At 49.2% G+C, this 26,356-nt stretch overlaps 1 protein-coding gene across 1 annotated transcript in view; it reads left to right on the top strand.

Annotated features, from left to right (window-relative positions):
• The first annotated feature begins 23,032 nt into the window (after positions 1-23,032).
• The window catches only part of LOC124032289 (zinc finger protein 385A-like), a 184,366-nt gene continuing 181,042 nt past the window's right edge, over positions 23,033-26,356 (top strand). Inside the window, exon 1 of the mRNA XM_046344559.1 lies at positions 23,033-23,349. Within this exon, the coding sequence (XP_046200515.1) occupies positions 23,340-23,349 (10 nt within the window). The 5' untranslated portion in view covers positions 23,033-23,339. The remainder of the gene's footprint in view (positions 23,350-26,356) is intronic.

Here is a 26,356-nt window from a genome sequence, read left to right as displayed (position 1 = left end):
AGGCATCGATATGTAGCATCGATATGAGGCACTTAGCATCGATATGAGGCATCGATATGTAGCATCGATATGTAGCATCGATATGAGGCATCGATATGTAGCATCGATATGAGGCATCGCATATGAGTAGCATCGATATGTAGCATCGATATGAGGCATGTAGCATCGATATGAGGCATCGATATGTAGCATCGATATGAGGCATCGATATGTAGCATCGATATGAGGCATCGATATGTAGCATCGATATGTAGCATCGATATGAGGCATCGATATGTAGCATCGATATGTGGCATCGATATGTAGCATCGATATGAGGCATCGATATGTAGCATCGATATGAGGCATCGATATGTAGCATCGATATGTGGCATCGATATGAGGCATCGATATGTAGCATCGATATGAGGCATCGATATGAGGCATCGATATGTGGCATCGATATGAGGCATCGATATGTAGCATCGATATGTAGCATCGATATGTAGCATCGATATGAGGCATCGATATGTAGCATCGATATGTAGCATCGATATGAGGCATCGATATGTAGCATCGATATGTAGCATCGATATGTGGCATCGATATGAGGCATCGATATGTGGCATCGATATGCGGCATCGATATGCGGCATCGATATGTGGCATCGATATGTAGCATCGATATGAGGCATCGATAGAGGCATCGATATGTGGCATCGATATGAGGCATCGATATGTAGCATCGATGTAGCATCGATATGTAGCATCGATATGAGGCATCGATATGTAGCATCGATATGTAGCATCGTATCGATATGTGGCATCGATATGAGGCATCGATATGTAGCATCGATATGAGGCATCGATATGTAGCATCGATATGTAGCATCGATATGAGGCATCGATATGTAGCATCGATATGAGGCATCGATATGTAGCATCGATATGTAGCATCGATATGTAGCATCGATATGTAGCATCGATATGAGGCATCGATATGTAGCATCGATATGATGCTACATGATTAATTTCCAATGAATAGCTGCGTTTGCTTTGCAGTATTGCGTTGCAGAGGTAGTTGCAGTGCGTTCTGGGTGGTGTATACGTTGGATTTATCAAACGTATGGGGTCCTCTGTAGCTCAGTTGGTAGAGCATGGCGCTTGTAATGCCAGGGTAGTGGGTTCAATCCCCGGGACCACCCATACGTAGAATGTATGCACACATGACTGTAAGTTGGATAAAAGCGTCTGCTAAATGGCATATATTATTATTATTATTATATATCAGTGGACTTTCACATGATCACAATAGTTATTGTGAAAATTAAGATGTATCCTATCTTCCTAGTAAGTTTAACTGGGGGTGCACATAAAACGTAACGATATAGAGATAAGGTTAAAGGTCAGAGACATGGCACTCTGCTTTAACAGTTTGTGGTATGAGCGGTTTATTACTGAGAGGTAAGGACAGTCATAGCCCCTGTGTCTCTACTGTAACACTGTCCCCGACCCACGGCTGGTGAAAAGTGCTTACTGCTGCAAATGGTCTGCCCCTCTGCCCCTCTGCTGGACAGAGACAGCCTAGGCCCCTCTGCCCCTATACCCCTCTGCTGGACAGAGACAACCTAGGCCCTTCTCCATCTACCCCTCTGCTGGACAGAGACAACCTAGGCCCTTCTCCATCTACCCCTCTGCTGGACGGAGAAAACCTAGGCCCTTCCCCAAGCCAAGCTTCCCCATGCCAAGAGTGTGCAAAGCTGTCATCAAGGCAAAGGGTGGCTACTTTGAAGGCTCTCAAATCTTAAATATTTTTTGGTTACTACATGATTCCATGTGTTATGATGTGTTATTTCATAGTTTTGATGTTTTCACTATTATTCTACAATATAGAAAAGTGTAAAAAAAAAAAAAAACCTTGAATGAGTAGGTGTGTCCAAACTTTTGACTGGTACTGTATATATGTATATTTTTACTGTAATTACTGCAATTACATGCTCCCATAGGTGCACTCACAACACTCAAAGCAACGATTAAAACCAGAAACCGTGGATTGATGGCAGCATTTGCACGAAACTGAAAGCCCGAACCACTGCTTTTAATCAGGGCAATGTGACCATAAACATGACCGAATACAAACAGTGTAGTTATTCCGTCAGCTCAACATTTAACACCATAGTACCCACCAAACTCGTCATTAAGCTTGAGACCCCGGGTCTCGACCCCACCCTGTGCAACTGGGTCCTGGACTTTCTGACAGTCCGCCCCCAGGTGGTGAGGGTAGGAAACATCATCTCCACCCCGCTGGTCCTCAACACTGGGGCCACACAAGGGAGCGTTCTCAACCCTCTCCTGTACTCCCTGCTCACCCAGGGACCTATTGGGGCGGTAAGCAAATGCACACCTCCAACTCAATCATCAAGTTTGCAGATGACACTACAGTGGTAGGCTTGATTACCAACTACGACGAGATGGCCTACAGGGAGGAGGTGAGGGCTCTTGGAGTGTGGTGTCAGGAAAATAACCTCACACTCAACGTAAACAAAACAAAGGAGATGATTGTGGACTTCAGGAAACAGCAGAGGGAGCACCCCCACAGTAGTGGAGAAGGTGGAACGTTTTAAGTTCCTCGGGGGAAACACATCACGGACAAACTGAAAAGGTCCCCCCACACAGACAGCGTGGTGAAGAAGGCACAACCTCAGGAGGCTGAAGAAATGTTGCTTGTCACCAAAAACCCTCACAAACTTTTACAGATGCACAATCGAGAGTAACATTGAGTGGCTGCTGCCAACATACTGACTCAAATCTCTAGCCACTTTAATAATAAAACATTGCGTGTAATCAATGGATCACTAGTCACTTTAAACAATGCCACTTTATATAATGTTTATATACCCTACATCTCATATGTATATACTGTACTCTATACCATCTACTGCATCTGGCCTATGCCGTTCGGCCATCGCTCATCCATATATATTTATGTACATATTCTTATTCATTCCTTTACACTTGTGTGTATAAGGTAGTTTTTGTGAAATTGTTAGGTTATATTACTTGTTAGATATTACTGCATGGTCGGAACTAGAAGCACAAGCATTTCGCTACACTCGCATTAACATCTGCTAATCATGTGTACGTGACCAATACAATTTGATTTGATTTGAGGTAGCGGTGTCCTCAGTTCATGACCACATGTGCCATTGTCATCGCACCTGGAGGAGGGCCCGGGTTGGCCTTCATTGTGCCAGGACCCAATCCCAAGCTAACCGTTGCCATGTCTCAGCTCCAGTCTACACTTCAGGCCAAAGGTATGGCTCTCGTTGAAGGACTTGCCCTTGAAAGTGGCTTCCAGGAAACTTGCCCCCTGATTAATTGGTCTCTTTGAGATTGATCGTGTCATTAACCCCTCTACTGTGCACCTGAAACTCTCTTAAGACCTGTCTGCCCCTGTCCCGTCTCCTCCTGCAGCAGCTCCTCCACCCCCTCGGCTCATCGATGACCATCCTGCCTATACCGTCCGGCGGATTTTGGATGGTCAGGGTCACGGCTGGCAGTACCTGGTGGACTGGGAGGGATACGGGCCTGAGGAGTGCTGCTGGGTGCCCCGCCGTAACATTCTGGACCCCTCCCTCTTACGAGATTCCATACCTCACACCCAGATAAGCCAGGTGGCGCCCGTGGGAGGGGGGGTCAGGTGTCTCATCCCGTGGCTCCTTGACCTGCTGCCACTTCCCCAGTGCTCTCTCCCTCTCTCTCTGTGTGTGTGATTGTGTGGGCAGAGACAGGTGTGCTGGAGTCAGATCCCAACCAGCTGCAACCCGTTCCATAATCAAGATCTCTTGAAATACTTAAGTCCTTGCCACATCCACACTGTCAGATCGTAATCTCTTATCAGTCTACGCTTCTAGCTGTGTGTTACCATTCACATCCCGTTGTGCCTGTTTTCCTCTCCGCTACAGTTCTGTTCACTCTGAATCTGGTCCCTGTCTCCAGTCCCACGTCTCGTACTCCTGCTACTCTGTCCTGGATTCAAATCAAATCAAATCAAAATGTATTTATATAGCCCTTCGTACATCAGCCGATATCTCAAAGTGCTGTACAGAAACCCAGCCTAAAACCCCAAACAGCAAGCAATGCAGGTGTAGAAAAACTCCCTAGAAAGGCCAAAAAACTCCCTAGAAAGGCCAAAACCTAGGAAGAAACCTAGAGAGGAACCAGGCTATGTGGGGTGGCCAGTCCTCTTCTGGCTGTGCCGGGTGGAGATTATAACAGAACATGGCCAAGATGTTCAAATGTTCATAAATGACCAGCATGGTCGAATAATAATAAGGCAGAACAGTTGAAACTGGAGCAGCAGCACAGTCAGGTGGACTGGGGACAGCAAGGAGTCATCATGTCGGTAGTCCTGGGGCACGGTCCTAGGGCTCAGGTCCTCCGAGAGAGAGAAAGAAAGAGAGAATTAGAGAGAGCATATGTGGGGTGGCCAGTCCTCTTCTGGCTGTGCCGGGTGGAGATTATAACAGAACATGGCCAAGATGTTCAAATGTTCATAAATGACCAGCATGGTCGAATAACAGTAAGGCAGAACAGGGATTCCCCATTCTACTACTCTCTTGGATTCCCCTTCAGACCTTCTTACCCTGTCTCAACCCCTCTCGCCTCAGCCTCCACACCTGGTTTCAGCAACCCGCCCGAGCTTCCCCTGACCTGCACTCCATCTCTGCCTGTCTCAATAAATACCTTAGTTACCTCATCCCAGTCTCCTCTTCTGAGTCTGCTGTTGGGTTCACCTGTTCCGCTCCGCATGACACATTGACTGGAGATATTGTTTAATTCAGACTGAGGACCTCTCCGTTCAGACCGAGGACCTCTCCGTTCAGACCGAGGACCTCTCCGTTCAGACCGAGGACCTCTCCGATCAGACTGAGGACCTCTCCGTTCAGACCGAGGACCTCTCCGTTCAGACCGAGGACCTCTCCGTTCAGACCGAGGACCTCTCCGATCAGACTGAGGACCTCTCCGTTCAGACTGAGGACCTCTCCGTTCAGACTGAGGACCTCTCCGTTCAGACCGAGGACCTCTCCGTTCAGACCGAGGACCTCTCCGTTCAGACCGAGGACCTCTCCGTTCAGACCAAGGACCTCTCCGATCAGACTGAGGACCTCTCCGTTCAGACCGAGGACCTCTCCGTTCAGACCGAGGACCTCTCCGTTCAGACCGAGGACCTCTCCGATCAGACTGAGGACCTCTCCGTTCAGACTGAGGACCTCTCCGTTCAGACCGAGGACCTCTCCGTTCAGACTGAGGACCTCTCCGTTCAGACCGAGGACCTATCCTTTCAGACTGAGGACCTCTCCGTTTAGACCGAGGACCTCTCCGTTCAGACTGAGGACCTCTCCGTTCAGACCGAGGACCTCTCCGTTCAGACTGAGGACCTCTCCGTTCAGACCGAGGACCTCTCCGTTTAGACCGAGGACCTCTCCGTTCAGACCGAGGACCTCTCCGTTCAGACCGAGGACCTCTCCGTTTAGACCGAGGACCTCTCCGTTCAGACTGAGGACCGATTTTCTCCATGTAGGCCCACCCTTTATTATAAATGTAGTCCCTTATATTTCAAGTCTCAAGCTTGGCTGTATGATAACAAAGGGCAATAGGTCCATTGTCGTAGTACTTTAGACAGATGCTCTTGTCTAGAGCGACATAAAAGAGCAATTAGGGTTCAGTGCCTTGCTCAAGGGGACATTGACAGATTTTTCACCTAGTAGGATCGGGGATCCGTAGCAGCGACTTTTCGGTTACTGGCCCAACGCTCTTAGCTGCTAGGCTACCTGCCGCCCCACCAATTGAAATAACTTTTAAAAGTGTTAAATAACAACAGCGTTGTGGTGCTGAGTCGATTTTGAAAATAAAAGTCATAAAAACAGCACTCCTTTGCTGTATTCCTTAACAATCTCTCTCTAGGCATGGTTTTGAAGTCTTACAGTAGCCTGCTCTACAATCAGTATCAACCGTGGGCTGGTGGAAGCTGCTGTAGACACAGGGATCTAAGATATCCGATTGGCAAGCGGTATGCCTACAGGTGCAACTGAACTCTGTGAGCCTGCCGTGTAGGCGGAGTTTGTGTCTTCAGACAATAAAATGGTTCAAAATGGGAACTCTTCGCCTACCAAGCATACAGGCATACATACCTCCTACCAAGTATACAGGCATACATCCTCCTACCAAGCTTACAGACCTACATACCTCCTACCAAGCATACAGGCCCACATACCTCCTACCAGCATACAGGCATACATACCTCCTACCAAGCATACAGACCTACATACCTCCTACCAAGCATACAGGCCCACATACCTCCTACCAGCATACAGGCATACATACCTCCTACCAAGCATACAGGCCTACATACCTCCTACCAAGCATACAGGCATACATACCTCCTACCAAGCATACAGACCTACATACCTCCTACCAAGCATACAGGCCCACATACCTCCTACCAGCATACAGGCATACATACCTCCTACCAAGCATACAGGCCTACATACCTCCTACCAAGCATACAGGCATACATACCTCCTACCAAGCATACAAGCATACATACCTCCTACCAAGCATACAGGCCTGCACCTCGGTAGGAGGTGCAGGAACTCAAGCAGAAAAAAGTCCCGTTTGGAACACTGACAAGTAGAGGATAAAAACGTTTAGCTCAATCTGATTGAGTGAGCCTGGCACCCCAGTGGAAATAAAGCTGTGCTGATGAAGGACTGCTGCCTGGCCCCATCACCTCTGACCTTTCTGAGCAGGTTCTAAATTCACCGCCACAGTGCCAGGAGAAACCTAAGGCATGATATATGGCCGTACGCTCAGACCACAGACTTCATCACAAAACCTCTATTAGATGGAGCCAAACATTACTGGAGGGGAGGAGAGGGTGGAATGTGTGGGAAGGGGGGTGGGGGCATGCGTGTGTGTGTGTGTGTTTGTGTGTGTGGGGGTGTGTGTGAAAAGGTGAACTACAGTGCTTGGAAAGATACAGACTACCTAGCCTAAACCCCAGGGGAAAGGCTCTCCCGCTGGTGCTGAAATACAACTACAATTAATATTCTTGAAAAAATGAAATAGGTTGGTTCAGCCGTATTGACAGGGTATTTGAAGGGTGATAGGTAGTGTCTGTCTGTCTCCTAAACTTCTAAGCCTCTGGTGAAGAATGTGGAACAGAGGCTGTGGCACCTAGGGGGTAAATATCTGAGAAGTCAAACTGTCTTTGGTGAATCTACAGTATGACTGACTATTTCACCAACGGCATATTCTGACATTTTATGCGAATGTCCCACATTTACATCGATGAATGAATCGTTTGAAACCGTTGCACATTTAGGCTCTCAACTCTGAATCCATCCCAAAGTCCCCCAAAGGAGACTGCTCAAATCAAATCAAATTTATTTATATAGCCCTTCGTACATCATCTGATATCTCAAAGTGCTGTACAGAAACGCAGCCTAAAACCCCAAACAGCAAGCAATGCAGGTGTAGAAGCACGGTGGCTAGGAAAAACTCCCTAGAAAGGCCAAAACCTAGGAAGAAACCTAGAGAGGAACCAGGCTATGTGGGGTAGTCCTGAGACCCAAACAGAGAAACTCTCAGCCATCAAGATCTCTGCACCCAAATCTTCTTCTTTCCGTTTGCCCTGAGTGGTTCCTAGAACATGGAGGAAGGTCCCAAACTCTGGTGTCCACAGTTTTCAGATTACGCCTTGTCTCCTTGTAGTATTGGTATCATCTGGAGAGGTGTTTGTTCTTGGGAATTGTATTGAACTGTTTTTGGCTGATGAAAGCCTTTTCTGAGTGGTTGTACATGATTTCACCTCCCCTTCTGTTTGTTCCCTTATTTACCTCTGTCCTGTCCTGTGTGTGGGTATCTATCAATGGGAACATGGATGTCTCAGTTGCATGTGATCTCTTTCAGTTTGGCCACAGTCCAAACAGTAGTTTAGGAAGAGCAAGCAGAGGGTGGTATAATATGACACCTTCTCTGGTGCCTGGGTGTGTTCAGCAGTATCTACAACAACATGCGTCTCTGACTTGTGGAATAACACATTATGACATTTCTATCTGCAGTGTTCCACAATGTTGTGCCATGCTGAATGTGTCCCTGTCTGTTCTGTTAGGAGAGTTGACACTGTACTCATAGGGTCCTACCACTAGGGTGCAGCAGACCCTCATTACAAGTAGACTAGACTTGCAGGCCACTGGCAAACCATTATATCTTAATGGAGAGACCTCAACCTTATCAGGTAGACAGGCAGCATCCCAATGAAGTGAAGTGATCACATATTTTCATTCAGGTCTCTGACTGACCAGAGAAGGGATTCTATAGCCTAGGGTCCTGTTTCTCTTTTGGGTCTCAGGACTACTTTATGGAAATCTCTCTCTGCTACTTTAAGTCTTGGTTGCTAGGCCCATATCTCTCTGCTACTTTAGGTATTGGTTGCTTGGCCCATATCTCTCTGCTACTTTAGGTCTTGGCTGCTAGGCCCATATCTCTCTGCTACTTTAGGTCTTGGCTGCTAGGCCCATATCTCTCGGCTACTTTAGGTCTTGGCTGCTAGGCCCATATCTCTCTGCTACTTTAGGTCTTGGTTGCTAGGCTCATATCTCTCGGCTACTTTAGGTCTTGGTTGCTAGGCCCATATCTCTCGGCTACTTTAGGTCTTGGTTGCTAGGCTCATATCTCTCGGCTACTTTAGGTATTGGTTGCTAGGCCCATCTCTCTCTGCTATTTTAGCTGCCTTTTCCATGGGTGTGACACTGACATCCATAGGTCCTCTCCTGTGACATGATGGCGTCTCACTGGGGTTAGGGTGAAACAGAGACACTCTGCAGGTGTCTAACTCTAACCCTCCTGTGGAAAGATGAGGCACCGAGGAGTCTGTGCTCATAGTACATGGGGTCCGAGGTGTGTGTGTGTGTATGCGTGCATGCATGTTCGTGTGGAGTTTGTGTGTGTGTTTGCGTGTGTGTGTGGTGTTCATCCCTCCAGCTGGTGACAGAGACTGCAACAGATTAGCTGTTTCACCCACCACCACATTACTTTCTCCCTCTCAGGGCATCAGCCTCAGATTACTGAGCTGTCCATAACTGACAACCACACAATCAGACCTGGATTGAAATATAATTGGTTTTCTTTCAAATACTCTGTGATCGTTTGATTGATTGATTGAGCATGCCTTGGAGTGCATGTGTTATGCAGGTGAATGAGGACCCAAAAGCGACTTGGCGAAAACAGAGTCTTTATTCCAGTAAAGGAAAATAGGCAATACTCCTAGACAAATCGGAGCAGAAAACAAAACATAAAAAACTAATTCCACTCGTAGTGACGAGGACAGACTGGAGACTCGACCATAAACTGTAGGTTGCCTCGGGAAGGCACCGACCGTAGCAGACTCAGACACCTGCTCACACGCAGCATCTGAGGGAAACAAGACACGACAGGGCGAGACAAAGACACAGCACGGCGAACAATATACAAGGATCCGACAGGACAGAAACGGAAAACAAGGGGAGAAATAGGGACTCTAATCAGAGGACAAGATAGGGAACAGGTGTGGAAAGACTAAATGAGTGAGTAGGAGAATGAGGAACAGCTGGGAGCAGGAACGGAACGATAGAGAGAGGAGAGAGAGGGAGGGAGAGAGAGAGGGATAGAAAAAGGGAACGAACCTAATAAGACCAGCAGGGGGAAACGAACAGAAGGGAAAGCATAATGACAAGACAATATAAGACAAAACATGACAGCATGAGTGGGTGGGGTTTGCACTTTTGGGACTATTCCATTGGTTCCAATGTTTGAAAGAAAAATACGTTTTGCACCAAGGTCTGCCACGCTAATAACACTCCCAAAATGAAAATAGTTTAGGTAATTTGGTACAAAAATTCTATTTTGTAATGCTTGCTAATAATACATGACTCATTAGCAATAAGGTCATTTTTTTAGTGGTACTGGTCCAAAACTCAGCCGAAGTTTCAAGTTTAAAGCCATTAGCTATGGTAGGGGGCCAGTGGGTAGCTTCTGCACTGTATTAGCCAGTGGATAGTTGCTGAGGGTAGTATTAGTCAGTGGATAGTTGCTGAGGGCAGTATTAGTCAGTGGATAGTTGCTGAGGGCAGTATTAGTCAGTGGATAGTTGCTGAGGGCAGTATTAGTCAGTGGATAGTTGCTGAGGGCAGTATTAGTCAGTGGATAGTTGCTGAGGGCAGTATTAGCCAGTGGATAGTTGCTGAGGGTAGTATTAGTCAGTGGATAGTTGCTGAGGGCAGTATTAGTCAGTGGATAGTTGCTGAGGGCAGTATTAGCCAGTGGATAGTTGCTGAGGGTAGTATTAGTCAGTGGATAGTTGCTGAGGGCAGTATTAGTCAGTGGATAGTTGCTGAGGGCAGTATTAGTCAGTGGATAGTTGCTGAGGGCAGTATTAGTCAGTGGATAGCTGCTGAGGGCAGTATTAGTCAGTGGATAGTTGCTGAGGGCAGTATTAGTCAGTGGATAGTTGCTGAGGGCAGTATTAGTCAGTGGATAGTTGCTGAGGGCAGTATTAGTCAGTGGATAGTTGCTGAGGGCAGTATTAGCCAGTGGATAGTTGCTGAGGGTAGTATTAGTCAGTGGATAGTTGCTGAGGGCAGTATTAGTCAGTGGATAGTTGCTGAGGGCAGTATTAGCCAGTGGATACTTGCTGAGGGTAGTATTAGTCAGTGGATAGTTGCTGAGGGCAGTATTAGTCAGTGGATAGTTGCTGAGGGCAGTATTAGCCAGTGGATAGTTGCTGAGGGCAGTATTAGTCAGTAGATAGTTGCTGAGGGCAGTATTAGCCAGTGGATAGTTGCTGAGGGTAGCATTAGTCAGTGGATAGTTGCTGAGGGTAGTATTAGCCAGTGGATAGTTGCTGAGGGTAGTATTAGTCAGTGGATAGTTGCTGAGGGCAGTATTAGCCAGTGGATAGTTGCTGAGGGTAGTATTAGTCAGTGGATAGTTGCTGAGGGTAGTATTAGCCAGTGGATAGTTGCTGAGGGTAGTATTAGTCAGTGGATAGTTGCTGAGGGCAGTATTAGTCAGTGGATAGTTGCTGAGGGCAGTATTAGCCAGTGGATAGTTGCTGAGGGTAGTATTAGTCAGTGGATAGTTGCTGAGGGCAGTATTAGTCAGAGGATAGTTGCTGAGGGCAGTATTAGCCAGTGGATAGTTGCTGAGGGCAGTATTAGTCAGTGGATAGTTGCTGAGGGCAGTATTAGTCAGTGGATAGTTGCTGAGGGCAGTATTAGCCAGTGGATAGTAGCTGAGGGTAGTATTAGTCAGTGGATAGTTGCTGAGGGCAGTATTAGTCAGTGGATAGTTGCTGAGGGCAGTATTAGTCAGTGGATAGCTGCTGAGGGCAGTATTAGTCAGTGGATAGCTGCTGAGGGCAGTATTAGTCAGTGGATAGTTGCTGAGGGCAGTATTAGTCAGTGGATAGCTGCTGAGGGCATTATTAGTCAGTGGATAGCTGCTGAGGGCATTATTAGTCAGTAGAAAGCTGCTGAGGGCAGTATTAGTCAGTGGATAGTTGCTGAGGGCATTATTAGTTAGTAGATAGCTGCTGAGGGCATTATTAGTCAGTGGATAGCTGCTGAGGGCATTTTTAGTCAGTGGATAGCTGCTGAGGGCATTATTAGTCAGTAGATAGCTGCTGAGGGCAGTATTAGTCAGTGGATAGTTGCTGAGGGCATTATTAGTTAGTAGATAGCTGCTGAGGGCATTATTAGTCAGTGGATACCTGCTGAGGGCAATATTAGTCAGTGGATATTTGCTGAGGGCAGTATTAGTCAGTGGATAGCTGCTGAAGGCAGTATTAGTCAGTGGATAGCTGCTGAGGGCATTATTAGTCCGTAGATAGCTAATGAGGGCATTATTAGTCAGTAGATAGCTGCTGAGGGCAGTATTAGCCAGTGGATAGTTGCTGAGGGTAGTATTAGTCAGTGGATAGTTGCTGAGGGCAGTATTAGTCAGAGGATAGTTGCTGAGGGCAGTATTAGCCAGTGGATAGTTGCTGAGGGCAGTATTAGTCAGTGGATAGTTGCTGAGGGCAGTATTAGTCAGTGGATAGTTGCTGAGGGCAGTATTAGTCAGTGGATAGTTGCTGAGGGCAGTATTAGTCAGTGGATAGTTGCTGAGGGCAGTATTAGTCAGTGGATAGTTGCTGAGGGCAGTATTAGTCAGTGGATAGCTGCTGAGGGCATTATAACTATTACACTGAACGGAACGACTTGATTAGTGTAGTGTCAACAACGCACCCACTGCCAGCTAGCCTACTTCAGCAGTACTGTATCATTTTAATCATTTTAGTCAATAAGATTCTTGCTACGTAAGCTTAACTTTCTAAACATTCGAGACGTGTAGTCCACTTGTCATTCCAATCTCCTTTGCATTAGCGTAGCCTCTTCTGTAGCCTGTCAACTATGTGTCTGTCTATCCCTGTTCTCTCCTCTCTGCACAGACCATACAAACGCTCCACACCGCGTGGCCGCGGCCACCCTAATCTGGTGGTCCCAGCGCGCACGACCCACATGGAGTTCCAGGTCTCCGGTAGCCTCTGGAACTGCCGATCTGCGGCCAACAAGGCAGAGTTCATCTCAGCCTATGCCTCCCTCCAGTCCCTCGACTTCTTGGCACTGACGGAAATATGGATCACCACAGACAACACTGCTACTCCTACTGCTCTCTCTTCGTCCGCCCACGTGTTCTCGCACACCCCGAGAGCTTCTGGTCAGCGGGGTGGTGGCACCGGGATCCTCATCTCTCCCAAGTGGTCATTCTCTCTTTCTCCCCTTACCCATCTGTCTATCGCCTCCTTTGAATTCCATGCTGTCACAGTTACCAGCCCTTTCAAGCTTAACATCCTTATCATTTATCGCCCTCCAGGTTCCCTCAGAGAGTTCATCAATGAGCTTGATGTCTTGATAAGCTCCTTTCCTGAGGACGGCTCACCTCTCACAGTTCTGGGCGACTTTAACCTCCCCACGTCTACCTTTGACTCATTCCTCTCTGCCTCCTTCTTTCCACTCCTCTCCTCTTTTGACCTCACCCTCTCACCTTCCCCCTCTACTCACAAGGCAGGCAATACGCTCGACCTCATCTTTACTAGATGCTGTTCTTCCACTAACCTCATTGCAACTCCCCTCCAAGTCTCCGACCACTACCTTGTATCCTTTTCCCTCTCGCTCTCATCCAACACCTCCCACACTGCCCCTACTCGGATGGTATCGCGCCGTCCCAACCTTCGCTCTCTCTCCCCCGCTACTCTCTCATCTTCCATCCTATCATCTCTTCCCTCTGCTCAAACCTTCTCCAACCTATCTCCTGATTCTGCCTCCACAACCCTCCTCTCCTCCCTCTCTGCATCCTTTGACTCTCTATGTCCCCTATCCTCCAGACCGGCTCGGTCCTCCCCTCCCGCTCCGTGGCTCGATGACTCATTGCGAGCTCACAGAACAGGGCTCCGGGCAGCCGAGCGGAAATGGAGGAAAACTCGCCTCCCTGCGGACCTGGCATCCTTTCACTCCCTCCTCTCTACATTTTCCTCCTCTGTCTCTGCTGCTAAAGCCACTTTCTACCACTCTAAATTCCAAGCATCTGCCTCTAACCCTAGGAAGCTCTTGGCCACCTTCTCCTCCCTCCTGAATCCTCCTCCCCCTCCTCCCTCCTCCCTCTCTGCAGATGACTTCGTCAACCATTTTGAAAAGAAGGTCGACGACATCCGATCCTCGTTTGCTAAGTCAAACGACACCGCTGGTTCTGCTCACACTGCCCTACCCTGTGCTCTGACCTCTTTCTCCCCTCTCTCTCCAGATGAAATCTTGCGTCTTGTGACGGCCGGCCGCCCAACAACCTGCCCGCTTGACCCTATCCCCTCCTCTCTTCTCCAGACCATTTCCGGAGACCTTCTCCCTTACCTCACCTCGCTCATCAACTCATCCCTGACCGCTGGCTACATCCCTTCCGTCTTCAAGAGAGCGAGAGTTGCACCCCTTCTGAAAAAACCTACACTCGATCCCTCCGATGTCAACAATTACAGACCAGTATCCCTTCTTTCTTTTCTCTCCAAAACTCTTGAACGTGCCGTCCTTGGCCAGCTCTCCCACTATCTCTCTCTGAATGACCTTCTTGATCCAAATCAGTCAGGTTTCAAGACTAGTCATTCAACTGAGACTGCTCTCCTCTGTATCACGGAGGCGTTCCGCACTGCTAAATCGAACTCTCTCTCCTCTGCTCTCATCCTTCTAGACCTATCGGCTGCCTTCGATACTGTGAACCATCAGATCCTCCTCTCCACCCTCTCCGAGTTGGGCATCTCCGGCGCGGCCCACGCTTGGATTGCGTCCTACCTGACAGGTCGCTCCTACCAGGTGGCGTGGCGAGAATCTGTCTCCTCACCACGCGCTCTCACCACTGGTGTCCCCCAGGGCTCTGTTCTAGGCCCTCTCCTATTCTCGCTATACACCAAGTCACTTGGCTCTGTCATAACCTCACATGGTCTCTCCTATCATTGCTATGCAGACGACACACAATTAATCTTCTCCTTTCCCCCTTCTGATGACCAGGTGGCGAATCGCATCTCTGCATGTCTGGCAGACATATCAGTGTGGATGACGGATCACCACCTCAAGCTGAACCTCGGCAAGACGGAGCTGCTCTTCCTCCCGGGGAAGGACTGCCCGTTCCATGATCTCGCCATCACGGTTGACAACTCCATTGTGTCCTCCTCCCAAAGCGCTAAGAACCTTGGCGTGATCCTGGACAACACCCTGTCGTTCTCAACCAACATCAAGGCGGTGGCCCGTTCCTGTAGGTTCATGCTCTATAACATCCGCAGAGTACGACCCTGCCTCACACAGGAAGCGGCGCAGGTCCTAATCCAGGCACTTGTCATCTCCCGTCTGGATTACTGCAACTCGCTGTTGGCTGGGCTCCCTGCCTGTGCCATTAAACCCCTTCAACTCATCCAGAACGCCGCAGCCCGACGCAGAGTACGACCCTGCCTCACACAGGAAGCGGCGCAGGTCCTAATCCAGGCACTTGTCATCTCCCGTCTGGATTACTGCAACTCGCTGTTGGCTGGGCTCCCTGCCTGTGCCATTAAACCCCTTCAACTCATCCAGAACGCCGCAGCCCATCTGGTGTTCAACCTTCCCAAGTTCTCTCACGTCACCCCGCTCCTCCGTTCTCTCCACTGGCTTCCAGTTGAAGCTCGCATCCGCTACAAGACCATGGTGCTTGCCTACGGAGCTGTGAGGGGAACGGCACCTCAGTACCTCCAGGCTCTGATCAGGCCCTACACCCAAACAAGGGCACTGCGTTCATCCACCTCTGGCCTGCTCACCTCCCTACCACTGAGGAAGTACAGCTCCCGCTCAGCCCAGTCAAAACTGTTCGCTGCTCTGGCCCCCCAATGGTGGAACAAACTCCCTCACGACGCCAGGACAGCGGAGTCAATCACCACCTTCCGGAGACACCTGAAACCCCACCTCTTTAAGGAATACCTAGGATAGGATAAGTAATCCCTCTCACCCCCCCCCTTTAAGATTTAGATGCACTATTGTAAAGTGACTGTTCCACTGGATGTCATAAGGTGAATGCACCAATTTGTAAGTCGCTCTGGATAAGAGCGTCTGCTAAATGACTTAAATGTAAATGTAAATGTAATTAGTCAGTGGATAGCTGCTGGGGGCATTATTAGTCAGTGGATAGCTGCTGAGGGCAGTATTAGTCAGTGGATAGTTGCTGAGGGCATTATTAGTCAGTTGATAGTGGCTGAGGGCAGTATTAGTCAGTGGATAGTTGCTGAGGTCAGTATTAGTCAGTGGATAGCTGCTGAGGGCAGTATTAGTCAGTAGATAGTTGCTGAGGGCAGTATTAGTCAGTGGATAGCTGCTGAGGGCAGTATTAGTCAGTGGATAGTTGCTGAGGGCAGTATTAGTCAGTGGATAGCTGCTGGGGGCAGTATTAGTCAGTGGATAGCTGCTGGGGGCAGTATTAGTCAGTAGATAGTTGCTGAGGGCAGTATTAGTCAGTAGATAGTTGCTGAGGGCAGTATTAGTCAGTGGATAGTTGCTGAGGGCAGTATTAGTCAGTGGATAGCTGCTGGGGGCAGTATTAGTCAGTAGATAGCTGCTGAGGGCAGTATTAGTCAGTGGATAGTTGCTGAGGGCAGTATTAGTCAGTGGATAGCTGCTGGGGGCAGTATTAGTCAGTGGATAGCTGCTGAGGGCATTATTAGTCAGTTGATAGTGGCTGAGGGCAGTATTAGTCAGTAGATAGTTGCTGAGGGCAGTATTAGTCAGTGGATATTTGCTGAGGGCAGTATTAGTCAGTGGATAGTTGCTGAGGGCAGTATTAGTCAGTGGATAGTTGCTGAGGGCAGTATTAGTCAGTGGATAGTTGCTGAGGGCAGTATTAGTCAGTGGATAGTTGCTGAGGGCAGTATTAGTCAGTGGATAGTTGCTGAGGGCAGTATTAGTCAGTGGATAGTTGCTGAGGGCAGTATTAGTCAGTGGATATTTGCTGAGGGCAGTATTAGTCAGTGGATAGTTGCTGAGGGCAGTATTAGTCAGTGGATAGTTGCTGAGGGCAGTATTAGTCAGTGGATAGTTGCTGAGGGCAGTATTAGTCAGTGGATAGTTGCTGAGGGCAGTATTAGTCAGTGTATAGTTGCTGAGGGCATTATTAGCCAGTGGATAGCTGCTGAGGGCAGACTGAGGACCTCTCCGTTCAGACTGAGGACCTATCCTTTCAGACTGAGGACCTCTCCGTTCAGACTGAGGACCTCTCCTTTCAGACTGAGGATCTATCCTTTCAGACTGAGGACCCATCCGTTCAGACTGAGGACCTCTCCGTTCAGACTGATTGCTGTATGGGCATGACATAGCAGACCGACCATTTTCTATCACATCCCTACTCCACCCCCTCCTCCCACCCATGGGTGATGTGACATAGGATCCCCACGCTCCTATTTCACCCCCTCTTCATGACATCCATTAAAGCTGTGCAGGCCCACGACAGACAGACAGACAGACAGACAGACAGACAGACAGACAGACAGACAGACAGACAGACAGACAGACAGACAGACAGACAGACAGACAGACAGACAGACAGACAGACAGACAGACAGACAGACAGACAGACAGACAGACAGACAGACAGACAGACAGACAGACAGACAGACAGACAGACAGACAGACAGACAGACAGACAGACAGACAGACAGACAGACAGACAGACAAAGAGAGGCCCTACACATTAGCGTCCGGACCATTGAACCCAACAAGACCTGCAGTTGAATTATTGATAGCAACAGTACTAATGAGGAAACATTATCTGCCCTCTTCTGCTGACAGAGTCTTTGTCACAAATGGCACCATATTCCCTTCATAGTGGACCTATGGGGGCCTTGGTCAAAAGTAATGTACTATATAGGAAATGGGACTGCGTTCGGGAAGCAGTTATAGACACCGGGACAGAGACAGGGACAGGTAATCGCCATCCTGAGAATTGCAGGAAGGGACAGATTGACTGCCCAGAGCTTTGTGCCAGATTGACTGGCCAGATCTCACATACACTAAGACTGGACCCAGGGATCTCAATATGGACACCCACTGCATAGCTGGGATCAAGTTCCATTTCCAATCTCTGTGTCTCTATAGGCCAGAACTTAAACTGTTGCAGATAATGGATTTTCCCACACTGTACTTTCACACAGCAGCATGTCACAGATAGAGAAACCCTAAGTTCTGGAGTGGCCCCTAAGATCTGGAGCGGCCCTTAAGATCTGGAGCGGCCCCTAAGATCTGGAGCGGCCCCTAAGATCTGGAGTGGCCCCTAAGATCTGGAGCGGCCCCTAAGATCTGGAGCGGCCCCTAAGATCTGGAGCGGCCCCTAAGATCTGGAGCGGCCCCTAAGATCTGGAGCGGCCCCTAAGATCTGGAGCGGCCCCTAAGATCTGGAGCGGCCCCTAAGATCTGGAGCGGCCCCTAAGATCTGGAGCGGCCCCTAAGATCTGGAGCGGCCCCTAAGACAGCGTTTTCCACCACCACGAACCAAACACCAAATGATGGAACTTCTCTCTGAAGAACGGTGTCTCTTCTCTCCAATAGAGTTCCAGACACTTGGAGAATCTACGTCAAGGCATATGGAAGCTGTTCTGGTGGCTCGTGGTGACCCAACGTCCCATTAAGACACTTTATGTTGGGGTTTCCTTTATTTAGTCAGTTACCTGCATGTTGGGGTTTCGTTAGCAGGCTATGCTTAGAGCTGACATGGTAAGGCTCAGTGTGGTAGTAGTGGTTTGTTGGGATATATACATAAGCTTACATACTGTATGTTAGTCATATGTTAAAAGATGCTGGTGTGCGTGAGAGTCTTTGCCTTGAGGTGGAGTATGAGCTGTATGTTTATATATAAAATGTGTGGCTCCTAATCTGTGTGTGTGTGTGTGTGTGCGTGTGCGTGTGCGTGTGCGTGTGTGTGTGTGTGTGTTGTGTGTGTGTGTGTGTGTGTGTGTGTGTGTGTGTGTGTGTGTGTGTGTGTGTGTGTGTGTGTGTGTGTGTGTGTGTGTGTGTGTGTGTGCTGTGTAGTGCAGCAGTAAGATGCCGGCAGACTCTTTAGTATTCACTCCAACATCTCTCTGACTCATACTCACTGCCCAAGCCTGAGACAAGTAGAGAAGGAGGGAGAGAGGGAAGGAGAGGAAGAGAGAGACATGAGAAGAGGTAGAGGGGGGATAGGACATGAGAAGAGGGAGGGAGAGGACATGAGAAGAGGGAGAGGGGGACAGAGGGAAGGAGAGGAAGAGAGAGACTGAGACAAGGAGAGAGGGAGAGAGCCTGAGACAGGGAGAACAAGAGAAGACAAGGCACTATAAAAGACAGACAGACAGACAGACAGACAGACAGACAGACAGACAGACAGACAGACAGACAGACAGACAGACAGACAGACAGGCAGGCAGGCAGGCAGGCAGGCAGGCAGGCAGGCAGGCAGGCAGGCAGGCAGGCAGGCAGGCAGGCAGGCAGGCAGGCAGGCAGGCAGGCAGGCATGCAAGTCTCTTGTCTCTCTGTTTCTCTAGTTAGCCCTAGGCCACGTGTTTCAGTGTGTGTCTATGTGTTTGCCACTGTGTGTTTGCCACTGTGTGTTTGCCACTGTGTGTTTGCCACTGTGTATTTGCCACTGTGTGTTTGCCACTGTGTGTTTGCAACTGTGTGTTTGCCACTGTGTGTTTGCAACTGTGTGTTTGCCACTGTGTGTTTGCAACTGTGTGTATGCAACTGTGTGCTCTGTCCCCAAGGGGATGCATTTTTTGACAGTTTTGTTAAGCCCTTCTTTTTGACTGATCTGTCCCTTTTTAACCGCCAGTCCGCTTCTCAATGGCATCATGTCTTTGTGCCTCTAAATAGGTCTCTCTTGCTCTTTCTCCCTCTCTTCAAGCCCGTGACTCTCCTTATTTCAGTTTCAGTTGTTGAGTAAGGGGTGAGCTAAGGGAGACTGCATAGACAGACTGCATAGACAGACTGCATAGACAGACTGCATAGACAGACTGCATAGACAGACTGCATAGACAGACTGAATAGACAGACTGCATAGACAGACTGCATAGACAGACTGCGTAGACAGACTGCATAGACAGACTGCATAGACAGACTGCAAAGCAGGACAGAATATTTAGATGACTTGGTTCTGTTTCATCCACAAGCAGCATGTTTTAATCTCTGCCTCTCCTCTCTTGTCTCTCTGTCTCGTTGCTCCCAGTCCTCTCCTCTCTGTCTCGTTGCTCCCAGTCCTCTCCTCTCTGTCTCGTGGCTCCCAGTCCTCTCCTCTCTGTCTCGTGGCTCCCAGTCCTCTCCTCTCTGTCTCGTTGCTCCCAGTCCTCTCCTCTCTGTCTCGTGGCTCCCAGTCCTCTCCTCTCTGTCTCGTGGCTCCCAGTCCTCTCCTCTCTGTCTCGTTGCTCCCAGTCCACTCCTCTCTGTCTCGTTGCTCCCAGTCCACTCCTCTCTGTCTCGTGGCTCCCAGTCCTCTCCTCTCTTGTCTCTCTGTCTCGTGGCTCCCAGTCCTCTCCTCTCTGTCTCGTGGCTCCCAGTCCTCTCCTCTCTGTCTCGTTGCTCCCAGTCCTCTCCTCTCTGTCTCGTTGCTCCCAGTCCTCTCCTCTCTGTCTCGTTGCTCCCAGTCCTCTCCTCTCTGTCTCGTGGCTCCCAGTCCTCTCCTCTCTGTCTCGTTGCTCCCAGTCCTCTCCTCTCTGTCTCGTTGCTCCCAGTCCTCTCCTCTCTGTCTCGTTGCTCCCAGTCCTCTCCTCTCTGTCTCGTTGCTCCCAGTCCTCTCCTCTCTTGTCTCTCTGTCTCGTTGCTCCCAGTCCTCTCCTCTCTTGTCTCGTTGCTCCCAGTCCTCTCCTCTCTGTCTCGTTGCTCCCAGTCCACTCCTCTCTGTCTTGTTGCTCCCGGTCCTCTCCTCTCTTGTCTCTGTCTCATTGCTCCCGGTCCTCTCCTCTCTTGTCTCTCTGTCTCGTTGCTCCCAGTCCTCTCCTCTCGTCTCTCTGTCTCGTTGCTCCCAGTCCTCTCCTCTCTTGTCTCTCTGTCTCGTTGCTCCCAGTCCTCTCCTCTCTTGTCTCTCTGTCTCGTTGCTCCCAGTCCTCTCCTCTCGTCTCTCTGTCTCGTTGCTCCCAGTCCTCTCCTCTCTTGTCTCTCTGTCTCGTTGCTCCCAGTCCTCTCCTCTCTTGTCTCTCTGTCTCGTTGCTCCCAGTCCTCTCCTCTCTTGTCTCTCTGTCTCGTTGCTCCCAGTCCTCTCCTCTCTTGTCTCTCTGTCTCGTTGCTCCCAGTCCTCTCCTCTCTTGTCTCTCTGTCTCGTTGCTCCCAGTCCTCTCCTCTCTTGTCTCTCTGTCTCGTTGCTCCCAGTCCTCTCCTCTCGTCTCTCTGTCTCGTTGCTCCCAGTCCTCTCCTCTCTTGTCTCTCTGTCTCGTTGCTCCCAGTCCTCTCCTCTCTTGTCTCTCTGTCTCGTTGCTCCCAGTCCTCTCCTCTCTTGTCTCTCTGTCTCGTTGCTCCCAGTCCTCTCCTCTCTTGTCTCTCTGTCTCGTTGCTCCCAGTCCTCTCCTCTCTGTCTCGTTGCTCCCAGTCCTCTCCTCTCTGTCTCGTTGCTCCCAGTCCTCTCCTCTCTGTCTCGTTGCTCCCAGTCCTCTCCTCTCTGTCTCGTGGCTCCCAGTCCTCTCCTCTCTGTCTCGTGGCTCCCAGTCCTCTCCTCTCTGTCTCGTTGCTCCCAGTCCTCTCCTCTCTGTCTCGTTGCTCCCAGTCCTCTCCTCTCTGTCTCGTTGCTCCCAGTCCTCTCCTCTCTGTCTCGTTGCTCCCAGTCCTCTCCTCTCTGTCTTGTTGCTCCCAGTCCTCTCCTCTCTGTCTCGTTGCTCCCAGTCCTCTCCTCTCCTCTCTGTCTCGTTGCTCCCAGTCCACTCCTCTCTGTCTTGTTGCTCCCGGTCCTCTCCTCTCTTGTCTCTGTCTCATTGCTCCCGGTCCTCTCCTCTCTTGTCTCTCTGTCTCGTTGCTCCCAGTCCTCTCCTCTCGTCTCTCTGTCTCGTTGCTCCCAGTCCTCTCCTCTCTTGTCTCTCTGTCTCGTTGCTCCCAGTCCTCTCCTCTCTTGTCTCTCTGTCTCGTTGCTCCCAGTCCTCTCCTCTCTTGTCTCTCTGTCTCGTTGCTCCCAGTCCTCTCCTCTCTTGTCTCTGTCTCGTTGCTCCCGGTCCTCTCCTCTCTTGTCTCTCTGTCTCGTTGCTCCCAGTCCTCTCCTCTCTGTCTCGTTGCTCCCGGTCCTCTCCTCTCTTGTCTCTCTGTCTCGTTGCTCCCAGTCCTCTCCTCTCTGTCTCGTTGCTCCCGGTCCTCTCCTCTCTGTCTCGTTGCTCCCAGTCCTCTCCTCTCTGTCTCGTTGCTCCCGGTCCTCTCCTCTCTGTCTCGTGGCTCCCAGTCCTCTCCTCTCTGTCTCGTTGCTCCCGGTCCTCTCCTCTCTTGTCTCTCTGTCTCGTTGCTCCCAGTCCTCTCCTCTCTTGTCTCTGTCTCGTTGCTCCCGGTCCTCTCCTCTCGTCACTCCACGTCTCTACATCGCTCTGTCTGTTTGCATTTTAGTTTAATCTCTGCCCCTCCTTGCTCTGTCACTTTCTATTCCATCTCTTTTTTACCCATCCTCCCCCTTTTTCTGTCTCTCCATCCAAATCCTGTCCTTTGATGGCAATAGAGCAGGGTGACAGAACGCCTAGCCTGATAGGTTGACGAGTGAGAGGAGGATGGGGAGAAGGAGAGAAAGAGAGGATAAAAGGGTTCATCGATCACATGGAGTCAAAAAACAGAGGAATGAGGGGCAGGGGCGATAAAAGACGCAAGCCGACAAAACATGCTGTTCATTCCACTGGGCGGAGGAGTGAGGAGAGAGGGGTGGGGGCAGAGATAGAGTGGGACACACACATACATTATTAGTCCAGTGCTGTCTCCTTCATGACTTACACTCTGCATGATGACAACTGCCTGCTGCTGCTCCCATTGGTCGAGGCTGCCACCAATCAGAGCACACTTAGCACAGACATGTAAGGTTCCTTTAGATTATAGACAACCCCCAAAATAAGGAGAGAGAGACAGAGAGAGAGAGAGAGAGAGAGAGAGACCAGTTTGACACCAAACTCAGAAATATTCCCACTGAACAGATATAGCTTGTCAGCTGTGTTGGAGACCATCACATTTTCTGGCTTCTCTGGAGTAGAAGATCTAGATAAAGCTGCTTTTCATTCTGTGATTGGGGAGTTCGACTTCATTCTGTCATTAGGTAGTTCAACTTTGGCCAGTAGCTCCCCCTCCCTCTTGTTTCTGACGCACCCCAACCCCGAGGCTTATCTGAGACAGACAGGCAGCACAACTGCACCAGCATTACCCTGCCCCCCCCCCACCTCCTCCTCCTCACATACTGTTAATCACCTGGTGAGGGCGGACACAAGGCAAGGCAAAGCGAGGGACAGACAGACAGCGTGTGCAGTGGTAGCAGTGGTAGCAGGTGGTAGTAGCAGCAGTCTCCGCTCACATTTAGTTCTGCTTTTCTGACTTGCCAGCTAGAGAGAGAGAGAGAGAGAGAGAGAGAGAGAGAGAGAGAGAGAGAGAGAGAGAGAGAGAGAGAGAGAGAGAGAGAGAGAGAGAGACGAGCGGTGAAAAAAATAAGAAAACAATTTGGAGCCATTGTCCCTTTGGAGAAAAGGGAGAGACGGGGAAACGAGGGAGCACTGTTAAACGATAGGAGCAGAGAGAAGGAAAAGCCACAATGATTTTGGGTGAGTTGTTGTCGTTTTCCTCTGCGTCTTGATATTTTTGTGGAGGTCAAATGTTTCAGTTGTATCATCAGGCATTCTTCAAAACTTGATTTATTTATCATAGTCTCATCCACTCAACGTCTCAACAACGCTCAAGCTATCTATCGTGGTGTTATTGAAGTGTTATTGAATACCAGCAAAAATGTAGCCTATGGATTATTATGATTATAGTAATAATCAAAAGCATCTATTTGCCGTGTCAGACAGATAGCAGGAGAGGTCAAAGTGTGTTGTGTTGGAAGCTTATCATTAAGATGTGTTTGGTCACATGACATGACCATGCTTCAGCTCTCTCCTGTCCTCTCCTCTCCTATCATGTCCTCTTCTCTTCTCTCCTGTCCTCTCCTCTTCTCTCCTGTCCTCTCCTATCATGTCCTCTTCTCTTCTCTCCTGTCCTCTCCTATCCTGTCCTCTCCTCTTCTCTCCTGTCCTCTCCTATCATGTCCTCTCCTCTTCTCTCCTGTCCTCTCCTATCATGTCCTCTCCTCTTCTCTCCTATCCTCTCCTGTCCTCTCCTATCATGTCCTCTTCTCTTCTCTCCTGTCCTCTCCTCTTCTCTCCTGTCCTCTCCTATCATGTCCTCTCCTCTTCTCTTCTGTCCTCTCCTATCATGTCCTCTCCTCTTCTCTCCTATCCTCTCCTGTCCTCTCCTATCCTCTCATGTCCTCTTCTCTTCTCTCCTGTCCTCTTCTCTCCTATCATGTCCTCTTCTCTTCTCTCCTATCCTGTCCTCTCCTGTCCTCTCCTCTTCTCTCCTGTCCTCTCCTCTTCTCTCCTGTCCTCTCCTATCATGTCCTCTCCTCTTCTCTTCTCTCCTGTCCTCTCCTATCCTGTCCTCTCCTGTCCTCTCCTCTTCTCTCCTGTCCTCTCGTATCCTCTCCTGTCCTCTCCTATCCTCTCCTGTCCTCTCCTATCCTCTCCTGTCCTCTCCTATCCTCTCCTGTCCTCTTGTATCCTCTCCTGTCCTCTCCTATCCTCTCCTGTCCTCTCATATCCTCCAAAAGTCAAGCACACAAAAACACGTGAGGGCTTCATGTGAAGGTTGTTGGGTGTATACATTGTCACATATGAATGTAAACATTCTCCTTTGGTGCTGCAGGGTTCTTCAAAGGATTTCATTTGCTGTTCTACCAAGATACATTATGTGAGAAAAGATCCTATTGTGTAATCATAAGGCTGCGTCATACATACATTTCAGTGTGTGGCAAGATACACCGACAAGCATTGCAATGCATTTGTAGCAAATGTGCTACACAGAATATACTGTCATTCAGCATGGTTTAGTATTGTAGTCTCATAGTCCACACGTTGGTGAGGGGAGACAGAAGCCTTCCTTCCAGTCTCTCTGCTAGTCCGTCTGTACTAACTCTACTCCTGCTAGTCCATCTGTACTAACTCTACTGCTGCTAGTCCGTCTGTACTAACTCTACTGCTGCTAGACCGTCTGTACTAACTCTACTGCTGCTAGTCCGTCTGTACTAACTCTACTGCTGCTAGTCCGTCTGTACTAACTCTACTCCTGCTAGTCCGTCTGTACTAACTCTACTGCTGCTAGTCCGTCTGTACTAACTCTACTGCTGCTAGTCCGTCTGTACTAACTCTACTGCTGCTAGTCCGTCTGTACTAACTCTACTGCTGCTAGTCCGTCTGTACTAACTCTACTGCTGCTAGTCCGTCTGTACTAGCTCTACTGCTGCTAGTCCGTCTGTACTAACTCTACTGCTGCTAGTCCGTCTGTACTAACTCTACTGCTGCTAGTCCGTCTGTACTAACTCTACTGCTGCTAGTCCGTCTGTACTAACTCTACTGCTGCTAGTCCATCTGTACTAACGCTACTGCTGCTAGTCCATCTGTACTAACTCTACTGCTGCTAGTCCGTCTGTACTAACTCTACTGCTGCTAGTCCATCTGTACTAACGCTACTGCTGCTAGTCCATCTGTACTAACTCTACTGCTGCTAGTCCGTCTGTACTAACTCTACTGCTGCTAGTCCATCTGTACTAACTCTACTGCTGCTAGTCCATCTGTACTAACGCTACTGCTGCTAGTCCATCTGTACTAACTCTACTGCTGCTAGTCCGTCTGTACTAACGCTACTGCTGCTAGTCCGTCTGTACTAACGCTACTGCTGCTAGTCCATCTGTACTAACTCTACTGCTGCTAGTCCGTCTGTACTAACTCTACTGCTGCTAGTCCGTCTGTACTAACTCTACTGCTGCTAGTCCGTCTGTACTAACTCTACTGCTGCTAGTCCGTCTGTACTAACGCTACTGCTGCTAGTCCGTCTGTACTAACTCTACTGCTGCTAGTCCATCTGTACTAACGCTACTGCTGCTAGTCTGTCTGTACTAACTCTACTGCTGCTAGTCCGTCTGTACTAACTCTGCTGCTGCTAGTCCGTCTGTACTAACTCTACTGCTGCTAGTCCATCTGTACTAACGCTACTGCTGCTAGTCCGTCTGTACTAACTCTACTGCTGCTAGTCCGTCTGTACTAGCTCTACTGCTGCTAGTCCGTCTGTACTAACTCTACTGCTGCTAGTCCGTCTGTACTAGCTCTACTGCTGCTAGTCCGTCTGTACTAACTCTACTGCTGCTAGTCCGTCTGTACTAACTCTACTGCTGCTGCAGGGGATGGGAGCTCTGCTACTGGAACACTGTAAGTCACCGTGTTTCATAGACTGTGTGTGGGTGTGTGTTGCAGGTTAACTGTTTGCTAGTGTGAGGAAGAAGCATGTGTCAAAAATATGTATTTTGTTGTGTGTGTTGTGTCGTGAGAGACGCTGTGTGTAAGGTTAAGTACTGTATACGTGTCAGTCTTTCAGCTGTGCTGTGTGTGTGTGTGTGTGTGCGCGTGTATTGCTATGTGCTCTGGCTCAGGATTGGCCACATTTAAACATTTAAAACGCATACCTTTACATTTAAAACACATGCCTTTACATTTAAAACACATGCCTTTACATTTAAAA

This window comes from Oncorhynchus gorbuscha, linkage group LG03 (genome assembly GCF_021184085.1).
Source record: "Oncorhynchus gorbuscha isolate QuinsamMale2020 ecotype Even-year linkage group LG03, OgorEven_v1.0, whole genome shotgun sequence".
In the NCBI taxonomy this organism is placed as follows: Eukaryota; Metazoa; Chordata; class Actinopteri; order Salmoniformes; family Salmonidae; genus Oncorhynchus; species Oncorhynchus gorbuscha.
Note: the sequence above shows the minus strand (reverse complement) of the source record. Positions and strands in the feature narration are given on the sequence as shown.